The sequence below is a fragment of the Hyposmocoma kahamanoa genome, unplaced genomic scaffold (assembly GCF_003589595.1).
Source record: "Hyposmocoma kahamanoa isolate Upper Pololo Valley unplaced genomic scaffold, ASM358959v1 96277, whole genome shotgun sequence".
Taxonomy (NCBI): domain Eukaryota; kingdom Metazoa; phylum Arthropoda; class Insecta; order Lepidoptera; family Cosmopterigidae; genus Hyposmocoma; species Hyposmocoma kahamanoa.
This window is the reverse complement of record NW_020655174.1, coordinates 1-9,798: the sequence shown is the minus strand read 5'-3', so window position 1 is coordinate 9,798 and position 9,798 is coordinate 1. Positions and strand designations below refer to the sequence as shown.

General features: G+C 36.7%; 1 protein-coding gene across 1 annotated transcript; it reads right to left on the bottom strand.

Moving 5' to 3' along the window:
• Window positions 1-1,152: 1,152 nt before the first annotated feature.
• On the bottom strand, window positions 1,153-8,648 carry LOC113238511 (Down syndrome cell adhesion molecule-like protein Dscam2; the record flags this gene model as incomplete). The annotated part of the gene is made up of 12 exons (XM_026475337.1): window positions 1,153-1,344; window positions 1,821-2,000; window positions 3,260-3,441; window positions 4,202-4,331; window positions 4,735-4,887; window positions 5,152-5,280; window positions 5,479-5,561; window positions 5,636-5,726; window positions 5,901-6,053; window positions 6,530-6,669; window positions 6,988-7,153; window positions 8,500-8,648. Coding segments are annotated over 12 exons (1,748 nt in total), but the record flags the coding sequence as incomplete, so codon positions are not given.
• Window positions 8,649-9,798: the final 1,150 nt, after the last annotated feature.

Here is a 9,798-nt window from a genome sequence, read left to right as displayed (position 1 = left end):
TAGAGGTGGATGATTTCCTTCAAAATAAAATGGGACCACTACGGAAGTACTCCCTTTCCAACAAAAAAAGAATCATGAAAATCGGTTCATAAATACCGGAGTTATCGCGTAACATACATACAAAAAAAAAGAAAAAAAAAGAACATACAGTCGAATTGATAACCTCCTCCTTTTTTGAAGTCGGTTAAAAATTGATTCATATAAGACTATCCAGTGATATAATAAAATACCTAAATATTACACGGTTAATATTTATCATTTTTGCACTCCAAAACAGCACGATAAGGCAATTTTTTAGAATTTTAGAGAATTTGCACGAAAGAATGACGTTCTGTCCATACCATGCAAACGAAAATGGCAGTTGACACGCGTCTGACGCTAACTAACCTAACTATTGTTCTGTGGTTACAACTGTATTGGCAACGATCACAGTTTCGCTCTCTTGGTATTCATTATTTTCAAAGAGCATAGAGATCGTGCACGTGGTGGTAAGCGAAATAGTAAATATTGCTTGTAAATAGTAGTTGCAGTCCCAGTCAAAGCTTTAAATTGCAAATATTTGAGGAGAACTGCCACTGGGCCCATCGTTTTGGGACATACGTTGACAAATCCAATGTGCCTGTAATTTCACCAGCAGCCTTACTCTTCCAAACCGAAACACAGTAATGTCCACATTACTGCTTGGCGGCAGAAATAGGTAAGGAGGCAGTACTTCCCTAGACAAAATCTTTCAAAACGAGCCCTACTGCTATTAAATGTGGTGAGTGAATTATATTTACGGCCGATTCAAGTAACATAAAAAAGACTGTGCCACCGCGTTACCAACTGAACTAGAGATCGAGTCAGCAAACTTAATTTTTTTAAGTGTTTGTTGCGGATCTTTTTTATTGATTTTCGGTTTTGTTCTAAAGAAATTTCCTTCGTGTTCGACTTTTGTATTAATAATTACAACAAACTGGTGGAGTAATATCACAAAAAATTAAAAAAAAATCGTCATGATATTCAATAAAAAAATCAACATCAAAAAGATCACTATCACAAACTGGGAAAACAAATAGCTGTTAAAAATATCAATCATATGAATCCCAGTTATCAGCATGCTTCAGCTTCTACGGAGCTTCGTCAGCGTACATAGTTCCAAAGACTACTTACTAATTTTCTGCGACTTTCCACTCCCACGTCGAGGTTCATCCCAGTTCAAATGTAAAGCATTTTTATGAGACGTGATTCTTAATACTGGAGGCTCAGGAGTCGGTAGCACTGATACATCGTAAGATACTGAATCTGAACCGTAGAGATTTTTAGCTAAGCAAGTGTAGTTACCGCTGAGTGACAAGTCGATATCTGAAAAGAAGACCATAACCGACTAAAGAAAATACAATATTAAATTCAACTAGAGCGTTATTTACCAAAACCAACCAAGTAATTGTTTCACTAAACGTTTAGTATCAAAGCCAACGTAGCCTAATCCTGTAGCCTGATTAAAGGTAACCGGATACTGGGAAAGTATTTCATTGGAATGAAATACGATATAAACAAAATTCAAATAAATACAAAACTAAAATCAACAATACACTCCGTTGCTAGGTAGAAATCTTTAAGGTGCCCACCTTGGGGTTTCAGGATAAAATTATATCTATACAAAGAGAATGCTTATAATTATATAAGGGTAGAAAGAATCACACCATAAAATCTGACAGATTTGTAGAGGTCACTCCGTGTTCATACATAGTCATATAAATACTTCATCCATGATGAATCCATGATAAATCATAATTGATATGATTGCATTATCAAATTAAAAACAACTCGTAGCTTACTGTTTATTAAAAGACTGTCATCATGGTTTCTGGTGAACCTGGGATGATGAGTGATGATATTATGCTTGTGGTACCATACGGTCCTCGGTGGAGGCACTCCAACGCATTGGCAGACTAGAAGAAGGGAACTCCCAACTCCCACTGATATGGGGCCTCCAAGAGAAGACACGCCGGCGACAACTAGAAATGAAGGAAAGCATAATTAAAAAATGACGGGCGAGATGTTTCAATAAATCAATCTCATTTATAATAACATTATGATTGTAATTACTGTGCTTATTCGCTTAGATTTCACGAATGTTATAACGCAAAATAAAAAGTGAAGCAAGTCACCTACAATCCTAGCACACTGCAGGCCTACTGTGTAACTGTCGTTTCCAAAGTGTCAAATAACTTGTCTATTAATTTCAATTATAAATCAAATAGTATTTATCGTTTCACTTGTCAACAATTGACTAATTTGGTGGACACTTTTTTCAATCAACTTCCTGTTTGTTTATCGTCAGGAAAATCTTATTGAAATTATCCCGTGCACAGCGAGACATAACTGTTACGTAAACTGTCTCTCCTCCCGCACCGCGCAGCTACCTCAGGAACCGACTCAATTAAGCGGTAGAACAATTCACACATACATATACGAGGTGTGGCAGAAAAGTAATGAGACTGATTTTTTATTTACCAAAGTTTTTATTTTTTCTAAACATCAATGTTATCTCCTTCAAAGTATTTCCCTTGGGCAGCTACACACCGATGGAGACGTAGTTCCCATTGTTGGTAGCAGCGCTGGAAGTCTTCAGCCGGTACAGTCTTCAGCATGTACGTCACACTCGTTTGGAAGTTTGGATGTCTTTTGAAAGTCACAGGGACTGAGGTCAGGTGAATAGGTGGGCTGGGGTCCTTGAAAATCTCAGAAAAAAGGTCATTCGCGTGAGATCAGACATTGCAGACAAATAGATGCTCCATCATGACAACACCCCATGCCACACTGTCCCCTCCATAACATAATTTTTGAAAAAGGCCTCAAAAGGCATTCCTGTGGTTCCCCAGCCCCTCTATTCACCTGACCTCAGTCCCTGTGACTGTTACCTTTTTTCTAAACTGAAAAATGTTCTCAAAGGACGTCATTTCGGAGCTTTGGAAAACATCCAAAAGAGTGTGACGGACATGCTGAAGATCATACCGGTTGAAGACTTCCAGCGCTGCTACCAACAATGGGAACAACGTCTCCATCGGTGTGTAGCTGCCTAAGGGAACTACTTTGAAAGGGATAACATTGATGTTTAGAAGAAATAAATACTTAGATAAATAAAAAATCAGTCTCATTACTTTTCTGCCACACTTCGTAACTTAGTCGCCACTGTAAGTAGAATATTATACTCTATCATCATTATACTTTAAAGACGATTATACGTCATCTTCATTTAACATCAAGACCTAACCTTTAGCTGTCAGTTCAATATGAACACGATTACTCGGTGCGCCCTCTCCAGCCACCGTGTGAGCCCTGACAAAGACTTCATATTGTCTCCCTGTGAACAGTCCTGATACTGGAACCGATAGTTGACGAGATGGATTTGATTCTTGTGTCGGTTCTACACGGTAAGTTTGTGGTGAGCTTGTACTGAAATAAATGAAGAGATGTCAGATAATTATTTTCTTCAAAATATTGTGCTAATTGCTATGAGCTGACAAAGTTTTCTTACTGCGCTTTGAAAGTTTATTTCCATGACAAAATACCATATTCCCAAAAACGCCATTTTGACTGTTACTTTTAGAGTAATACTGGCTGGTTGACGGACTGACGGACAAATGGGTTCGTGTTCTTTTGTTTAACTAATTACGTTACGTATTATGAACGACTTATAAGGTCAATAAAGGAAGCCTCAACCGGAACTATTTGCTTTGCTGCCTAGGAGCTACGTTTGATTCCATGTAGATAATTTCACAACCAAATAAAGTAACGGGGATAAACGCGACGAAATAAGAGTGAGTCAGCCCGTGACCAGGGTCAGTGCAAATTGACCAAAACGTCGTGACTATAGATAGGCGTCCAAATATCTGTACAATTTTATAGCATTTATACCCGTTTGTAACGTCGTTATAATGCAACGTAACAGTTTAAAAACAAATAACGTCAAATAACTTCAAACAGTTAATTTAAATTGCGGTCGTCTGTCTATACAGAATCCGCCTATATAAATGTTATTTTGCCGCAAAGCAACGTTGTTGTGTTTTATATCTTGTAGTCAGCAGCATTAATGGAATATTCTATTATATTATAATTCCTTTTCGTGAGTGGCTTAAAGAGATAGTTGCTATTTTCTATCAGGTGGAATGTCAAACTATTTGAAATGCTTATAAGAAAAAGAAGAATGATTTACCTTGAAACTGGCTTGACATAAATAGTATAGTGAGAAATTTCACCATTGGGTTCATTCGGTCTCTTCCAACTAATAAGAATTGAAGTGCTTGATGAAACTAGAACTTTAATTGCTGCCGGTGGACCTGGCACTGAAACAGCCAAAGTCGGTACATCAGAACTTAGAAGAAATGGTTGTGACTCTTTAGTACGAATAATTAAGAAACTCTTGAAATTCAAAGAATTTAGAACTACTTTATTTGCATAAATGAATATTATTTTTTAAAAAGAACTTAGAGTTACATATAAAAACAACTTTAATGTTAGTGCTAGGGCTACATGGATAATAACTGGGAGTCTGTGGTAAGGAACTCAAAATGATCGCACTGTTCCCTCTTTGTAGTAATTACAAATTTTTCACACATTATTTTTAAAACGTAATTTGATCTCATTTGATATAGTGGGTACGAAAAAAAATTTAATGAACACCGGGGTGAAATAAAGTTTTACTTACTAGCTGTCGGTTTATAAATAGTTTGATTTTTGAATAATTACCGTCTTGCAATGTAGTGCAAACAACGGGATAAGAAAATGGTCCCAATCCATAGTTAGAATATCCAGCAACTTTAATTGTGTAGTTTGTATATTTGAGTAAAGGTTGAAGATATATCTCTGTATGTAGAGAAGATGTATTTTGCCATGCTCCATCTGAAAACGTATGAAAAACAATCTTCAGCAATCTCGTTTAAGAAATTTTTAATTGCAACACAAAATAATGGAGGAACTAATAGCGCCTTGTAGAACCCTCACTTCAAAAATATTTATAGTGTCAGTGAAGTACAAGAAATTATATTAATTTGTTATTTAATCTCATTTCCTAACGTAATATGGATCTGGAAATCGAAATTTATTAAAATAACTAAAAAAATAACGAAAATAATCTTCATCTACATAATCAAAAGCTTCTCTAACCTTCTGTGCTGTAGTAAATTGAGTACCCTAGTAGTGAACTTCCATGGGAAGAGATGGGTTGCCAAGCTATACGAAGTGATGTTGAAGAAACACCACGACACTCAACTGCTGATGGAGGGTGCTCAGGAGCTGAAAGTTTAAATAAATATAGCATTTAGTTACCCTTACAGACGTAGAATTAAAACAATATATACATATTATTACATAGTATATTTGTAAAAAACTTGTCACATATTTAAAGTATTTTTAAGTAAAAACTTACTTAAACTTTTCTTTATTTGTAAATATCTAAACAGTGAAAAGTCATTTAAAATTAAGTATACCCACCACCTTCTCTCGTAGTTTGATACACTGGTAATGAATAAGGTCCATTTCCAGCTGAATTGAAGGCACTGACTGACACAGCATACCTGAAGTTTTTCATAGAAAATATCAATATTCATTTTGTATGCACTAACTGAACTAACTAACTGCCCTTCCTTACCTAGTATTTTTCAACAGACCACTAAGTGTTGTCTCTTGTTTCCCTTTTCTTGCCATAACTTTCAATATTTTTGTTTGAGTGTCGTTAGGATCTGAAAATTATAAAGTGCTTCTTGACATTACAATTCATCTTTTTACGGAGTCACAATCAGACTTCTAACTTTAATGATAAAGTGTTCTCGAAATTGAAACAGGGAAGAATATTAAATAGCTCTTTCCTGTCACTGCCTATTTACATAAATTTAAATGTTTAAATGAAAGCTGACCTGATTTTTCGCTAATTCTCGGCACGGCTTTAACGTGATATCCCTGTAGTAGTCCATTGCGACTGTCTCTGGGTGGTGGCAACCACGAGACTATCAGCTCGCCAGGACTCTCTGATTGTACCACTTGTACTCCTAAAGGCGTTGAGGAGGGTGCTGAAAGGTTAGACCACAAAAACTTTTAGACTTTTAGGCTCGGTGACTGCTTATGCATTCAGGAGTCTGAACTTAATGTTTAAAATATTCAGGTTCGATTTTCCGTGGAACTTATATAGAAAACGTGTTTCTGAATGAATGGTTTAGTAAATGATTTAACTGCATCCGTGTCCGAACGGTTACTATGCTGCGCTGCTATGTAGTGTACTTATTTCTCTTGTAACTTTGGGTGTAATTTGTGGTTATCTGTCTATGTGTATATCTATGGTACCCACCACACAGGGTTTCCCTAGTGCGAGGCTACGTAATTACTGTCATGGTTTTGTGTTTATATTTTCTAACATATTTATTCGAAATATGTTAGCAGCTGAACGTTTTCCTCAAAATAAAAGTATGATGTTTTTCGTCGCCATCTATATTTATGATCAAATATTATCTGCCAAATATATATAATAGCATAGTTGTGATTGTCTCACCTTCTTGTTGGGTTGTGAAATGAATAGCTTGTGTAAAAGGACTCAAGTCCACCTGATTGCCTGACGCAACTCGAACTCTGTAGTCTAAAGCCGGTTGCAAATCTCGCAACTCTATGCTTTGCCTATGATCGCTGTCTTGTCTATAAATAAAAATGACGTTAAATTACTGTAAAAAGTATTTATTATTATACCACCAAAATATCACATAAACTTATTATAGTTTACTTCAAGGCTTCAGGTCATTTCAAATGAAAAGAAAAGAAAACTGGACATGAAACGTTTGCTTGTATAGCCCCTAATAATAATATGACAATTTTAAAGGTCATACAGAAGTTTTACAAGGCAGTTTTTTGGGACTAATAAATAAATTTGAATACAAAACGTACCCTGTAGAATACCTTTTATTAAATAATGTGAAATGCCGTGTATTTTCTTCTAAGTCACACCTTTAATCTTACCTTGTAATATTAATGCTCTTTGCAGCGTCCCATAGATTGAAATCATTGCTAGTATATTGCACGGTGTAGTATTGAACGTGAGCACTGATAGTATCTCTCCAAGAAAGTTTCGCTGAGTTGCTGGTAACTGAATCTAGTTGTAAATCCAATGGAGGTGTAGGGGGTTCTAGAAAAACATTTAAAAAAGACGTATGAGTATAAAATTGTATACAGTTGCAGATAAAATTATTCCCAAGTTTGTAGGTATTAGTAAAAAAAATGTATTTAAAATATTTGCATCCTTTGCTTATGGCGTGTTTACACAGGGAAATCGAGTATACCTATAACCAGAAATAGAGACGAAATAAGGGTCATATATTCCTGGTAACACATTAGTGATACAGCTCTTATAAATATCAACTCTCGTTTGTACTGAAATACAGACAGGCCAACTACTGACCTGTGTGTACGTCTCCGTATATTCCAAAAAATATTCTGTATTTATTGTAATAAAGATAATATCTCTAACAATGCCGTGCTGTTCTATTCGGTGGTGTGGGAAAAACAGCAAAACATCTAATTACAAAACAAACGGAATCACATTTCATCGGTAATTAAATATTAAATATGTAATTTTACAATTTTCGTCAGCAAAGCTCAAGTTAACTGGTCGATTTGAAGTGAAACAGTTGACGACACCCATTGACGACACCCGTCAATTGTTTCGAACTTGGGCTAGCCAATCGGAGAGCAGTTGTTACAGTAATGATATGGCAGAATAGTTTTCAAACAAATTAAATGACATTTCGTCTCTATTTCTGGTTATATACTCGATGCACAGGGTCAACTGCCGCCTTCGGCAGACTATGTACTTGGCCCTTTATACGTCTTCGGTAAGGCGAATTCGCTGATAAGGCGGCAAAGTCGACGCGTTGTTTACACCGTGACCATTGCCGCCTTCGCCGAAATTTCGTCATTATAAATACGAGATCAGAAACACAACAAATCGTTCGAAATATTCAACAAACTGATCGGATAGGTAGGTATTTCCTGGCCCTATGCAATTTCATCGTGGTGGGATGTGACCATCGACACGTTAAAATTTGTTGGTCGACCATTGCTTGCTGAAGGCAACCAAGTCGCCTGACAGTTTTACCTGGCCAACCCGTCATCAAACAGCTCAATGTTTTTTGGGAACACAAAGGCGACAATGTATGTATAAATGAGTAAATGTAAATAGTAGATGCATCATTTGTACTGGATACTTGTTTTCGTTACGACCTGTTTTACCGTAGCATAATGTGGAAAGTGATTCTTATTCGCTGGAGATATCTATATAATGTCCAGATCTACAATCAACAGCAGCGTCGTTCATATTGTCAGTGGTATAGAGTTCAATTTATGGATCTTGAACGGCAAGCAGGCTGTTTAATGCACGTTATTAAAATGTATTTTAGAGAAGAGCATATTGTCGTCGTGAGTAGGTACCTTATAATTATAATAAATTTTGGTTTAAAAGCAATAATATATTACCCAGGATATTTAAAAAAATATTATAAGCAGCTACTCCGTAAGGGTTGCTAGCTCTGCACTCGTAGCTCCCACCGTCTCTACTTTCCACGTAGCTGATGCTGACCACACTTTTAAGACCATTGTGCGTAATGGTTTCTGATATTGTCATTCTGAAAAAAAAAAATTATTTATAAAGACAACAAAATGCAAAAAATATTGCAATTTGTTTGTGGGGAAAGATAACTAGTACACTTAAGTATATTATGGACTTTACGTTACGTAGTACAAGAAATTCCGCGAAAAGCTACCTTTATCTCTGTATCCACACAAATATTATTAATAAAGTATACAAGTTAAACATAACTATGGCGGCGGTTGTAAGTTTTTATCTGCTACAATACCCCCTATACACAACAGTGTACTCCAAAAGTTTCCATCAGTCGTCGAGACCAATTCAAAAAGCCCAAACACGATTTTTCTGCTGCGAATAGTTGCGGAATTGAGCTGCCTGCAAACTATCCTGGTAGTGCTAGTACCAGGACATCACAGCGACAGTTGGTTGTCGCTAGCGACCGCGTAAATTGTCAAGTAATTTTTTAAAATTATGAATGGCGACAGTTTTGAATGGCAAATTATACAGCACCTCTAGCGGTCACAAAAAGAAACAACATTTTGTATACTAAATATTTTACGCGTTTGCTGGCGATAAATGTCACTGCAATCTCATGGTATAGGCGTAGTACCAAGAGATTACAGTGACAGTTGTTGCTAGCGACCGCCTCAAATACTTGACAATTTTGTATGGCAAATTATACAGCGCCCCTAGCGGTCGTAAAAAGAAATAACATTTCGTATACTAAATATTTTACGCGGTCGCTAGCGATAAATGTCAATGCAATCTCATGGTAGAGGCATAGTACCAAGAGATTACAGTGACAGTTGTTGCTAGCGACCGCGTCAAATACTTGACCATTTTGTAGGCAAATTGTACAGTACCTCGAGCGGTCACAAGAGGAAACTACATTTTGTATACAAACATTTTAAACGTTCGTGAAACGCGCGATTGCATCGCTACACTTGCGATTGATGCAAACGCGCGACGCATCAATACATACGCGAGATTGCATCGATACAAACGCGCGATTACATCGATGCAATCGTCTATAAGTCCCAAGTGTAGCGATGCAATAGCGCGTTTGTATGGCCGTTATCGATGCAGTCGCGCGCTTCCATCGCGTTTGCTTCGCTGTTTAAAATCGCGAATCGTAATCGTTCTTACGTGGTCGCTAGCTATATATATGTTACTGTAATCTCATGGTA